This window comes from Cyrtonyx montezumae, unplaced genomic scaffold, assembly GCF_038088225.1.
Source record: "Cyrtonyx montezumae isolate F1298 unplaced genomic scaffold, pur_monq_1.0 scaffold_7, whole genome shotgun sequence".
Lineage (NCBI taxonomy): Eukaryota > Metazoa > Chordata > Aves > Galliformes > Odontophoridae > Cyrtonyx > Cyrtonyx montezumae.
Window position 1 is genome coordinate 29,021,433 of NW_027072078.1, and position 14,470 is coordinate 29,035,902.

Sequence of the window (14,470 nt, forward strand, 5' to 3'; positions counted from 1 at the left end):
ATGTGAGGAGACTGCTTAATAACAGCTTTCTAATGTTTCTCTTTTATCATGAGCTGGAAGTGTCACGTGAGCTTGTCTAGTTAATAAAAATCACTTTGTGAACCCAGTGTTCTTAGATTTGGTGTTGGAGCAGACTGCTGTACGGGGCCTCTCTCTTGATTATAGCTGCAAAAGTTGTTCTGCCGTTTTGCATTGTAATTTAAAGGTTTCCTAATCCATATACACACCCTCTAATTAAATGTTTCCAGGAGTTACCTTGGGAGCCTTCAGTGCTGTGGTTTGAAACTAAAACTAAAGAGCACATTAAATTCATTCTCCCTGGAGTGAGACACAAGAGAGGGAAGTACGTTTTCATCCCCTGCTACTTCTGATTATTAGAAAGTGTGAGCATAATTGGGACTACTAACTTCACTCTTTCTGCTATCTAACATGAGAAGATGGAAATTTAAAGGGAGACAATCAATGTGTCTAAATCTGGGGTTTGATTTATAACTTCTGAGAAGATTCATCAGCAGGAACTGAAAACCAGAACCTCTTGTGAAATAAATTGGTCCACGGCCACACCACCGCACCAGATGCTGAGGTCTTCATTAAAGGGTATGTAAAGTAGTAAGGTGCGTTGGTGTCACTGCACAGAGAAGTGAAGTCTGAAGCCCAGTTAATGTTAAACTTATGAGTAGGCATCTTCCCCTCAGTGCTTGTTCACACACTCAGCCTCACCCCACCAATCTAACAGGTTTAGGAGAAACACCTTTTTTGTGTCCCTGAGAAGGAGCTCTTGTTACAGGAAGTGAGTTTCAGACTTGGGTTGGTTTTTTTTTCTAACTCTCCTTTGCTACCAGTGACTAGGGACAGGCAAGATTTAAGTTAATGGTTAACAGAGCCACACAGAAACTCTGACTTCCTCCTACTGACGTCAGGACAGAAAACTGCCCCTGCTCACAGAGGAAGAGACGAGAGCTGAGCGAAAAGCAGTTCATATCACAAAAGGACTGGAAAGCAGTAGCTTCACTCAATAGAGAAAAGAGGAGGAAAATCCAAAAAGAGCAAATGCTGTTTGCTGTAAAGATTGGTAAGAACTGAGATACTTTCTTTCCCATTTGGATTATTGACTCAGCAGTTGTTGCTAACAAAACCCACAGGTGTGTCTAGTTGAGACAATTTCATCCTACCCGACTGCTCAGACTTGTGTGTGTTTGTGAAGGGGGCGAGGTGAGAGAAGATCGATTAGCTGTGATACCAAACGTCAGAGAGGCTTTTCCTCCCTTCTCCTCCTCCTAGAGGTTGCTGATGGCTGAACAGGCATCCTCTGAAGACTGTTCTCATCTCATTGACCACAGCCACATCCCTGAGTTTGAGGTGTCTCCTTGGATCAAGATCACTTTGGCCTCAGTCGACTTCTGCATCTTTGTGGCGGGCATCTTGGGCAACAGCATCACCATCAGGACTACCAGGATCCTGCAGAAGAAAGGCTACCTGCAGAAGGAGGTCACAGACCACATGGTGAGCCTGGCCTGCTCTGATCTCTTGGTCATCCTACTGGGCATGCCAGTGGAGTTCTTCAGTGCCATCTGGAAACCGTTTTCCACTCCAAATGGCAATGTGGCTTGCAAGCTCTACTATTTCCTCTTTGAAGCCTGCAGTTATGCAACTGTGCTGCATGTGGCCACCCTTAGTTTTGAGAGGTATGTGGCTATCTGCCACCCCTTCAAGTTCAAGGCAGTCTCTGGACCCCGTAAAGTGAAGATCCTCATCGCTTTTGTCTGGGGGACATCTGTCATTGTGGCTTTGCCCCTGCTCTTTGCCATGGGCACAGAGTATCCACTGGAAATCGTTGAGAACTATCAAAGTGTGACTGCTTGTGCCAAGGCAACTGCCAGACACCACCTTCCCGAACTGAAGCAAAACATGACCATCTGTACCAGCCTCTCCTCCAAGTGGTCTGTCTTCCAGGCCAGCATCTTCAGTGCCTTTGCTGTGTACATCATAGTGCTGGGGTCCGTTGCCTTCATGTGCCGCAGCATGATGAAAACTCTGATGATCCACAAGAAAGGAACTGTGGCGGTGAAGGGTGAGCCAGGACAACAGGAGCAGTACCTAAGGAAAAGCGAGAGCTCAGAGGGCAAGAGCTCCAGAAGACAGATCATTTTATTCCTGGGTAAGAACCCTGTCCTGCTCTTGCTCCTCACCCCTGCTCTCTTCCCAAAGTAGACCCAGAAGCCTCTATCTTACCAGATTTTTCCACTTGATGGGTCTGTGGTTCAAAGGGGAAAGGAATACTATTGTTAGCAATGGTTTATTTTAAGAAACCTGATTTCCATGTGTGTTTTTGACTCTTTCTGTTAGTGGAAGAGGTGGAAGGGAACACGGAAGGAAAAATCCACTTACTGTCTAATAGTTACGTTGCCTGATTATAATGCATACCTATGTGATGCAGTAGCAGTAACAGTATTGATGCTTGACCTGTGGGGTAGCAGTAGGCACAGTTGCCAGGATATAAAGCAGCTCTATTTGCATGTCCTCCCATTAAATTACAAATACGTGCATATTTAGTAAGACTCTTGATAAGAGGGAGGACTGACGTGCAAGATCCAGAGTTTGTCCCACTCTGAAAGCAATTACCTACTAACTCAGACTGCTCTCAGTAGGGCATTTATTTACCTGGGACTGCTGTGACTGAGTTGTGTCTGAACATTAAGAAAGCTGGGCTGGAGAGCTGATTTGGTCTTGCAAATAGCTGTTACCCTCTTTTTTCCTGGTTTTATTTGGAGACCTATAACCTTGGAGTTATGTTTGATTCTGATCTCTCTTGCTGCATTTGTCAGACAAAAACTAATCAAGCTGTCATTTCACCAACTTGGAATCTTTCTGGGCTGTGATCCATGCAGTCTCCATGTTTGTTGATGCTCTTAGAGGCACCCTTAATCATGTCTTGACTGAATTACAGCTAGTTCTTGTTTTGTTGAGTTGCTCAATATGATACTGGATATAATAAATGAATCATCTTGTGTATAAATGCACAGCAGACCTAGGATTTCTGTACCACTTTTTGGCACTCTGCTTGATGTTTAGAGAGGGAGCTAAAACTCTTGTCCAGCCCACTTTTAGAGCATTGTGTAGATTAGCTTTTTTATTAGTGTTTTGGTTTTTTTTGACAGATGGGGCTGGTGACTTGAGGGTGTGGAGAAAGGATGGAGCTGTGCTGGCACAGAGTGCGATGAGGGCTTCATATAGCAGATCATGGAATGGCTTGGGTTGGAAGTGATCTTAAATACCTGCTACTTCCTTCCCCCCATCCTGGAAGGACAGGGATGCCATGCACTAGATCCAGCCTGACCTTGAACACCTGCAGGAGTGGGGCATCCATAACTTCTTTAGGCAGCTTGTTTCACAGTCTCATCGCACTCTGAGTACTCCTAATATCTATTTAAATCTCCCATCTTTTAGTTTAAAGCCATTCTTCCTTGTCCTGCTGTTGTCTGCCTGGGAGATGTGACACTTAAGGCTGCATAGAGCTCTTCCTCATGCCGAGGGTTCACTTAGAGATGCAGTTGTCTCCTTGTGCCAGGTGTTTGTGGCTCAGGTACAAGACAGTCCATGTCAGGGTGATTGAAAGAGCTCTTGATATCCTTACTCCACTGAAAGTAATGACTGCTGGGGTAGAAGGTTAACAGCTGCAGAAAAATGTTGCAGCATGTTGCACAGATGAAAAAGAGAGAAAGGCTTTGCTCTTTAAGTTAAGTGCTGCTGTGGGATCCTTAAAATTCTGTTAATATGGCTCCTCTTGTAAGTTACCATCCACAGCTACATCAAAGCCCACTCTAAAATCCCAGCTCTCTGGAAGTTCTGGCCAGGCTGAGAGGTGAAGGTGGCTTTTCTTCCCCTCCTTGGTTGTTGTTCTTGCTTGGTGATGGTCCAGTTGTGGAATGGAGCAGACCCATTGCTGCTTGCAGAAGTGTTAAGAAGCTAAATGAAAGCAACAACTTCGTCCTCTGTCTCAAGAGAATTGGCCACCAATATTTGATGCTTTCTCAGCTTTTTGGGACTAGAAGGTACTTCTGCAAATTCCCTGAAACTATTTCAGGCATCTTTCAAATGGCTCTTAATATGAGTCTTGCTAATTAACTTCTGTTGGGAAATAAATTAATAAACTGAAGAGCAAGAAACTGTAGCCTGCATCTCTGAGAACAATGCAAAGCAATTTAATTTGGAGATTTCATAAGAGTGATGCTTTAGGGCAGTTTTAACCCGGAATAAATGAACATATAAATTGTTTACAAATCGCTGAATTTAAATATAGTGATCTAGAAGTCCTCTTTGTTTTTCGTTTAACAGATGGGTCAAATTAAAACAAATATTTGCTCATTTACAGCGTATTTCACTTTTAATGTGAAATGTAAATGACAGCATAGAGCGAGATGTCTTTGAACATCTAACAGCAATAAAAACAATTTAGCATTTTCTAGTTGTTAAAAGTGGTAAGTTTAGCAAAACAGAGATTAAATTCATAAATCTCCTGACGATGAGAAAAAGCCAAGCAGAAAGAGACAGGAGATGGAACTGGTGCTTTTTTAGTGTCACATTACTGTGCAGCACTTTGAAAGAATCATGAAAATGAATTGTAAATGTTGAAAGACTTGTTTGCCATGGATAGGACTAAGGCTTGAGGGATGAGCTGCAGATGGGCTGACACTGCTGTGGTGGAGGAGGGTGACAAGGGGCCAAGAAGGGGGTGGAATAAGGTGATGGGCAGGCTGTGCTCACCTGGGGAAGGCCCTGTGAAGAACACATCCTTGGGCTTAAAGCTCGTGGTGAAGATGAGGAATTGGTGCAAGAATTTTGCATCCATTGTTGTAGAGGAAGTACTCACAGGCAGTTCAGCTCAAATTTTGGTAGATTCAGCCCACTGGAGGAATGCAAAATTGTCCCACTGTTGTGTAGAAAATCATTTTTGTTTTTATAAATTAGGCTGTGCAGTGCTATTGTTTCCAGCTTCTTTCTCATTGTGGCTCTTGGCAGTAATATACGGTAGATACAATAGCATGTGTAAGTCTCTGCATAATATTCCTGCTCCTGAAATTAGGCATTTCATGCTTTTGGTGGCATGCTTCCTGTGCCTGTGATTTATTTACTCATCTTCTGAGTGAGGTGGCAAAACCCCACTGCTTGTGGTGGGTCAGCTCATGCCTCATGCATAAGTGTTAGTAAAAGAATGCTCTTCCTTAGCTGAAACAGTACAAGTTAAAACTCTTGAAGAGTCATTGTCAGGTGGCTGCTTACTGGGGAGTGGGATGGGATGGGATGGGATGGGATGAGACAAGACAAGCCTCCGTGCCCCCTGCCAGCAGTGTTTGCCTAGGCACCAGCTGCTCTGTGCCAACACTGTCTGCTGGCACTGGTGTCACCTAATTCCTTCCCAACCTGCTCCCCATGACAAAGCCTTCACAAGACAGCAAATTGTCGTTAGTCTAGATCTGACTGACCTGGACTTGTGCTCTTGTGATGAAGCAAGTTTTGACTTTCTCAAATGAAAATTTTATTGCTTCCAAAGCTTCTGTGCTGTCTCTTTTGCCAGCTTTAGTTTTGTGCTTCTGCTGAAGGCCTAAGTTATATTGTACGAAGCAGCTTCAGGCCTACTACAGTAAATAAGCTGAAATAGAGAAATCCTTTAGTGTTATAGCCACTGCTTTCCTTTGTATATGCTTCTGGTTTGCCTTTGGATCAATGTTCTTCTGTGCTAACACAGCAGAGGGGTTCTACTACATGAGCTGCTCGGTGCTGTGGGTACTTTGCCACTTGCCAGCCAGCATCTGAGCAGTGCTTTTCTGTCTCCGGGCTATGAAGACAGACATCTGTCCATCTTGAGCTTCTTTCAGGAGAGAGAAGTACCAAAGTCGTCTAACTGCTATGAAATGGTTGCAGTAGGTGCAGTCAGCAGAGCTCAGCTAGAGCTCCTTAACAGAAGACCACAGCTGAACCTGCCCAAAAGCTAAAGCTAGATTAAACTTCGAGTCAGAAATTTAGCTGGAGCAACATTTTCTCCCATGTTCTAGTGCTGGCAGATTAATGTTTTGCTTAGAATAAAGGTATTATGTGTAGAAATAGCCTTTCTGAAGATCGCTATGGAAATGTATTTTGCAAGGCACTTGGCATTTGGATTTTCAGGAGGACAAATTACTTCAAATACTCTGCAAAAAATACATGGTTGTCACAGAATAACTTGACAGTGGTGGGACTTCTGGAACAGGAAAATTAGATGCTTCTTCATAAGATGGAAATTGTCTGTTTTTTTTTTTTTTTCTTTCCTTACTGAGAACGGTAAAACTTGGGGATGGAACAAAATTGGAAGAATAACCAAATTGATTAGATTCCAGAAGAACACTGCTCCAGCCCATGTTCTTTAAACTCGGCTTCATTGACTCCTCTTGGTTCATTTCCTCAGTCATTCCACTCAGCTGCCTTTCTTCAGAGGCTTTGTTGGAGGGGTTCCTGAAGATAAATACATTGTAGGCTGTATATGATTTTCATCTCGGTGTTTTATGTGGCGCCTTCATCCGTATACTCCCCTGAGCAGGGTTTCAAAATACACAAGACAAGCAGGGGGCTGCATGCTCTGAAATGGAGTGGGGACAGGGCAGGCAACATGAAGCCGTAGGGCTGATGGACTGGGCTCTGGCCATTCAGCTGAATGAGATGCCCACCCTCTGTTGCTAGCAAGGTTTTTGCTTTCTGGAAAACAGATCAAAGCAACGGATTTTCTTAGTGGTGTTCAGGAAAATTAGCATTTCTCTTTTCTGCAAAAGTATTAACCCAACGTCAACAGCAAAACGAATCGATGCTAGCTTACACTGGTAGCACAAAACCAAAGCTTAGCAATTCAACAGACGACAATGGAATGACTGCGTTTAGGGATAACAGCTTCTTGGGGCAATTAGGTACCACCTACCCTGAGGAGCTGTGGGATTTCCATTGATTTAAAGAATCAAAAAAAGCACATCAAAACACAAAACGTAGCCACAGTAAAATACACTCGAGGCAAATTTCCAGTCAAGATATTTGGATATTTTCAATTTTCCCACACTAATTTAAAAATGAAGAAACCAGCATAATTTTCCTCTCCATTGTAGATAAAGCAATTTATGTACTGCTGCTTTTGTCTGGATGCATGTACTAGAAGTACTTTTGTGCTTCTGACTTAAATAGACAGTCTTCCTTTCCTCTTATGCTGAGGGATGGCAAAATGTAACAGAAAGAGAAGGGATGTAAGAATAGGGACTAATTGAGGCCAGAACCCCCAGGGTATTTAAGACTTTTGTAGTTTTAATGGAAAAATCAATATGTGATTACACTTCGCTGTAGAGTACTTAAAAATTGCTTCAAAGTGAAGTCTGCAGCTTTAAAAACAACCAAACCTGAAAACATTGTACTCAGAGAATCAAGTTCATCACTAGTGTAATCCACATAATTCTCTGTGTGTGATATCCTCACAGTCTCTGTGGGCATGCAGCTACTGTCTTTGCTTCTGTCAGTGGGAAGCCTGTGAGGGCAATGAATGCTTTTTTGGTGCTTAGTGAAAATCACAGCCATACTTCTGTCTTTCTGCTGATGCCCGCAAGGAAGCGGGTATTTCACCTGGTCTGACAGTGAGCTGTACACGTTGGAGTCCTGCTTCAGCCCAGCTCATCCTGCCACACTCACAGCATGAGCATCTTTATGCTCTGCCATCTGTGTTGTCCGGGGGCTAAGTGGACAGCTGAGTTTTCTCTGCATTTGCCTCTGCCCAAAGTCTTTAAAGGTATTAACCTCATCAAAGACTGTTGCTTGGCCCTAAACTCAGTTTATTGTTTTCTCTCTTATTATCTCTCTTCTCTCTCCTTCATAAACTGTGTGTCTTCTCCCCGTTCTTTGTGGTGCTTGTGTTTCCTGGTACCCCAGGTATACAGCAGGAGATCGAAGGTGGTTGTGGGGATTTCTGTATTTGGGGAGCTGAGTTCTGGTTGTCTTCTTGGCTTCTGAAAAACCCACTCTGGGTCATAGCAAAGCCTCTCAGGGATGTTTACTCACAAGTAGAGACCTTGGGAACTGTCCTGTTCTCCAAAGAATGAATAAAAAGACAGGAAGATTTTTCTGTAAAAGTGGAGAAATGCAGATCTTGCTCCAGATACGAGGTGGTACGTCGGCCTTAGCTAAAAATCAGCACCTGTGCATTGGGAATCCACATCCCACCAGTTTTTGTCTACTGCCTTATTCTTTGGTCAAGAAACTTGTCTTAAGCATTAATTTTCCACTTTGTGTCTCTTCTGAGCCAGATGCCAACTCAAACACAAAATTCCCTGTTTATTAAATAGGACTCATTTGTGGCAAGTTCACAAATGATTTATTGGAGTCTTCACCTGTGAAAATGAAATGCATTATCTATTCCTCTGTTGTTTCATATTCCAATTATATTACATTCGCAAAACAAAATCTTTTGTTTTCCTACTGGATGTTAAGACCATTATCTTTAAACAATGATTGTCAGCCTTTGAATTTTAATGGAAGAGAGCCTTAATATCTGGGTGCTGATTAGTAATAGGAAGCTTTTCAATTTTATCCTCAATAACTTCTTGATTTCCTAAAGGCAAAATTTGTGCTAGAAAGCTGAGAACAGATGAACTGCCAACCAACAGGTTAAAGATTTTAAAGATTATTTTTGTCACTTTCGTTGTTACAAGTGAGTAGCTAAGCCTGTAATATTACTGCATGGGGAGCAGAGTTTAAAAAAAATAATTAAGAAAATCCCAAATAACAGCGACAGAGAACATACACACACAAAAAACACTTGGTGAGAAGGAATTTCCAGGGAAAATAAACAGTTAAGACTTCAGCTGATGTTTGGCACAACGTGTAGCATCTTCTTAGCCTTTCCTCGGGGCATTGTAAGCATGTTTGTGCTGCTAGATGTCAGCCTTACACTTAAGCGAGGAAGCAGTTAGCCTCTGATCCCTGTTGCAGATTCCTGAGTAATATCAAGGTCAAACCATTTTGGATTAAATGAGTTTGCTGAGATCCTCTTAATCATATAGATACTAACTTAGAGTGAAAAGGTGAAACTGAAAAACAGGTCTAGTATTGTTATGAGCTAATTTTCCCTTACTTCTCCTTAAGTTGTTTCCAAGCACAGCTTGTTACATTTAATTTTCTTAAAAGCATTTGCCCTGTTTATTTTTATGACTTTTTTTTTAAGAAGATATTTAAATTGAAATTATGGCTTATGGTGTTAGAGTTGAGGGTCTCTCTGAAAGCAGCTCTATGCTTAGGAAAACATACAGAGGGAGAGGGTTCTGTTGGCACTCAGAAAGCACTTGACATCCTTGCGCAGACAGGTGCACATACATAATTATTACCAGGAAACTCAACTATACTCATGTGTAAAGAACCCCAGGCACAGAGGTGTAGTAGAAAAGACAGTATTGCTTAGCTATCTGTATTAGTCCTCACTCAGCATAAATGACTTTCTGTTCTTCTATTTTATTTTTCATAGCTAGCAGGGTGCTGCTGAGGGTGATTTTGATTTGAAGGAACATCAGGGGACTGTCCGGGTTGCTCCTTCCTAGAAAAATCTACAGAGTTTTTGATTTTTCCATGAAGTGTAAAATTTGAATTGTGGAACTTACTGTTGTGGAAACAAAATGTGAAAGAAGCGGGCTCCAAAGGGGATGAAATAAAACCTTAAAAGATACTGCTGTCAAGATACAGATACAATCTCTACTTTGGAAAGTCCTCTTGTTGCTGAGTGCCAGAAACTTGATGTGAATAGCACAGGAAAATCCCTCTGTGCTTGTTCCTTCTCTTGCAGTTGTCTGTGTGGGATTGTCATGAAGCGATGAGTGCTAGGTCTGTCCTAATACATCTGCTTGGAATTTTTTTGTATATGGCAAAACGGGCAAGTAATCAGGGTCTGCCTTCACACAGACAAGAGGAACGTGCACTTTTTAAGATGGTGGAACAAAAAGATGTCAGTTAATGTGCTCTCCCTGACAGGTCATTTTTCCTACACCACCTCCCCCAGTCATAAAGTCTTTTAAAAAACTTTATACATTCTTGGGTGTGTGTATGTATATATATATATTTTTTTAGTTTGGGGTGAGAGTTCAAAATGTGTTCGACAGGCTTCACTATTTGTGGAATTTTTTCTTCTCATGCCTCACATTCTGCCTTTGCAGTAAAGAAAACTGTTGGGCTCCCTGATCTTGAAAAGAAAGCTGAACTTAAATTTGTCCCTTAAAGGCATTAAGAATGAAGACGTTCAAGAACTGAATCTCAAGGGAATGCTTTAGGTTAGCTAGAGAATAAAAGCTCTTGAAGCTGCTGTGCAACGATCAGAATTTAAACTTTCATGGTAACAAAAGCTTGCATTCCCTTTGCAGTAATGTATGAGGAGACCCAAACAGTCTTTGCTGTATGTACAACTTTACCGTGCCACGATTTTACCCAACAGATAAGAGCTATTGTGGTATGGTGAAGGACAAAGGCAAAAGAAAGAGTGCTGTTCAAATTGAATTGTTTGCCTTTGCCCTTCAGATAGTGAAATACTGCTAAACGCCTTCTGACGTTCTGTCATGAGCTTATTTGAGTGATCAGAAAGATATGTTTAAAGCAACACAGGTCTATCTGGATTGGGTTGTGTCAGAGATGTTCAAAAGGGGGTGTTTGAGTAATCTTTTTTGTCTCAAAGTCTAAATATCTAAGTTCTAGTGGTAGTAATGATGGCATCAACTCCTGCCTAGATTTGTAAAAGCATCTATTGGTATTTGCAGGTACACACATACCTTTGAAAACTTGGTCATTGATTTTAGGGGAATAACTTCACTGCTGAAGTATAAAGGCTTAAAATGTATCCTTGTTTAAACTTCTGTAAAAATGTGATATCTAACATCCACATTTATTTAAGAGAAAAGGGCTGCTAGGATGATTGGGGAATGGGGAGACGAACCTTTAATGAAAACTAAAATTAGGTTTTCTTGTTTAATGTAGCAAAACTATGAATATGTCTAACTTTGAGTCATATGTAAGCACGTTGGGGCAGCGAGTACTGAGAAAGAGGAAAATCTGGTTTGTACTCTGCTTGAAAATCTTGCGGAACCGATCCAATAACAGCTGTATGTGGAGTGACTGGCTGCAATCAATCTGATCTCATTGTACAGTGAGTGAAGCTTAAAGCCTTGCTGTGCATCTTCAGAAATAGCCCAGGGCTCCCCAACCTATTGAAGTTAGACCTTATGTCAGTGAGTTTGCAGTTGCTGTTTTTTTCAGTTGTGTAGCCTGGGACCTTCCCTCCAGCATGCATGAATCTTTTTCCTTCAGCTTAGAGACTGGCTGAAAGTCATAGTACCCCTGATTAACTTTGAATGTATAGAGCTTTAAATCTATGTTGAGTATGGATTTGCTAATTTGGACTATAAAAAGAATAACCAGAGATAGAAAAGCTAGAAGAGATGTTTTCTGAAATTGCTATCAGTTCATCTGGTGAGTATGAGGGACTGTCACCCTTCAGTCAGAGTGGTTTCTGAGCAAAGCCAGGTGAGTCCTCATCTCTCTGTCCCTCAGGAGATGTGTGATTGTGTACTTCATTTCTCTTTCAGTGTTTTTCTTGTTCCCTGTGTCCTGTACTTGGAAGCAGCCATGGGAGATCCTTGTTAGAAGTTGGTATCTAGAGATAGATACTTTCCTGGTTGTGATTCCCCTTGCTTTTCCAATTCCTTGCTCATAGGCATGCCTGCTGACTTCTAAAAAGCTTTCTGATAGCATCTTGAAATTCAAATGTCCCTTTTCTGTTTGTCTTTCGGTCCAAGCCAACATTTAAATGAATTATTTTCTATTACAAAGAGCATATTGACAATGTAGGAAACACTGTCCTGGAGTACAAATGCTCTGATATTACAAAATATTACCATGTTCTCTGCATTGATCTAAATGATGGCATTGGCACAAGAACTAATAGGTCTATAGGGGCCATGAAAGAGTACAGACAGAACTGAGAAAATTTCTAATCATGAGAAGGGCACGTTCAGGGACAACCTTCCAAGTGCAGAGCTGGACCAAGTTAGTGTGGTTTCTGGGGTGGAGAACATGATGATTTCTGCAGGTCTGTGATTGGGATGCCCATTCCAGGAGTGGAGGCATGTCCCTAGTCCTGAAGTCCAAGCCTTACTGGGTGGGAAGGAAGATGTTCTATTTATCAGTCTTTGCTGAGTGATACTTGTAGGAAGGTGCTGAACTTGCAAAGAGTGTCCAGCAAGCTTACACAGTGTGAATGTTGTCTTAGCAAATACCTGCTGGTAAAAGAAGACTTTTCAGAAATCTGGCCTGGGACCATGTAACTTGCTGCATACACAGATCCCTGTCTATAAATGAAGGATTGATTTCCTGCATTTTTTGAGTCTCTGAGCTAAGGGCAAGCTATCATCTGTATTGTTCCTCTCCTTGCTACTACAGAGTCACTATACCAGTCTGCCTTGATACTCTCTTCCACAGTAGACATGGGCATTAGTTGCTGCGTGTCTATAGACTAGCATTCAGAAACCTGCTTCTGAGTGCCTTTCTGCAAGAGAGAATTACTTTAACCTTATCAAATGGAAGTGCAATTTAAAATGACTTAATGTTTATTTACTGACAGGCAAGAATGTCCTCTAAATTGACTGTCAAGGCATGAACACAGTGCAGTAGGACCAAATCATAACCTCTTGTTGGCTTTCAATCACTGTTAAGCTTGGGGAGTCAGGATATTATTTTGTCCTCGCTGGATGTATGGATAGCATTCTCATTTTGAAGTTTTATACAATGAAGTTATATTTGATATTTGCATAATTCAAATAGATGAAATCCTCAAACAGGCACAGAAGACTTGATTTTCATTAACTTGGGATGCAGCCATTCCCATCTCTCATGCAAATGGCAAATACCTTTCCTGTAAGTATACTTTAAAGATTCATTTCATTCTCTAATCAAGTGGTGAAATCCTGCCCGTGGGAACCAGAATTGATTTATTTTCCCTTCAGACTGAATAGCGTGGACCTTATTTGGGTTAACTTCTGCCATGAAATGTAAGGTTAACACTTATGTGTGCCAAGAATCAGCCAAATGAGTTCCTGTTCCTATGACACACTCAAAATGTACATGATGCAGTTGTCCTGCAAATGTAGCTGTCAGCTCTGCTATGCTCAAAGTAGCTCTGCCTGTTGTCATCAGGGATCTATTTTCACTGCACACCTGACCCTGGAAGCTGTTTATAAAATTTCCACCTGGACCTCGAGTGCTGTCATTGATTACATTTATTTTAGTTTTAGCCCTTAACAATCAAGGTGAAAAATTGCTCCTAAATCAGTTAAGATGTGAGGAGGAAGGCAGCTTTTCTGTTGCACATGGACAGAGCCAAAAAGCCACAACAGGCTCTTGCAGGTTCCACAGAGCATGGCGTCTTCTGGTAAAGTGGAAATCAGGTACAGATGATCCTCTCCTGGAGCTGACAGCTGTCTCTTACTCCCTGTGGGGACCTGCTGGGTGTGGGAGAACTTCACTGCATTGCTACCATTTGATAGACACTGAGGAGAATTAAAACAATTCCACTTAGGTCTGATGTTGCTCTGAAGTAGTCTTAGGATGTAGTTCTGCATCCTATACAGTAGGAGACCATGGCTGGGGCTCCTATTCACAGAAGGGCTTAAGTGAGTTTCCTCTCTTTACTACTGAATTGTCCACATACAATTTGTGTGCTACTTTCTGGTTCACTCTCTTGGTAGCAGAGATCCGTGGTTTTTTTTCCTGTCTTTCAGATACATCAGTTTGCACTTCAGTTGTCTTAGTTGAAACTGATAGCCTGATCCTTCATCTAGTGTGCTTCCCCGAAATGTTTACCAGTTCTTTCAGTGAAATCAGAATGCTCTGCTACATTCTAATACAGAGCTGTATTTAAAAAAGAAATAGAGGAAAAGTGTATTTTTCTTGATAATTTGGAGTGCTTAGCTTTCTACTTCTCATAGTCTTTGAACACAGATTATTAATTGTGGAGGACTTTCTTTGCATTACCAGTGAGTTTATAGGGTCCTTTCTGCCTGTCCTTCTTGTCAGCCTGGCATGTGGAAGAGTAGAAAATCAGCTGTATTGAATGGCCCAAGAAAAGCCAGAATGCCCTGGGTTTCCCTTTTGTATCAAAGGATGATTTTACTCTGTAGTTGATGGTAATTAGTGAGCCCTTCATTAAATGAATATGCATTTTGGTACTGGACCGCTGAAATGTCTGCTGATGGGATGCGAACTGGGTAGGAAGCACTGAGCTCACTGCTGTGTTACAATTCCTACCTCAGATGTCAGCTTCCTTTCATGAGCAAGTGTAAGAGCTCAATGCTTTGGGTCCTGAGAGGATTTGATCAGCCTGACTTGGCTGTTTTGTTTAGTTAAAACTGCAGTGCCCCTTCAAGCCTCTGGGTTC

The 14,470-nt window shown here is 41.8% G+C and overlaps 1 protein-coding gene across 1 annotated transcript in view; it reads left to right on the forward strand.

Annotated features, from left to right (window-relative positions):
- The first annotated feature begins 1,290 nt into the window (after positions 1-1,290).
- The window catches only part of GPR39 (G protein-coupled receptor 39), a 61,755-nt gene continuing 48,575 nt past the window's right edge, over positions 1,291-14,470 (forward strand). Inside the window, exon 1 of the mRNA XM_065750409.1 lies at positions 1,291-2,158. Coding sequence (XP_065606481.1) covers positions 1,291-2,158 — 868 coding nt within the window. The remainder of the gene's footprint in view (positions 2,159-14,470) is intronic.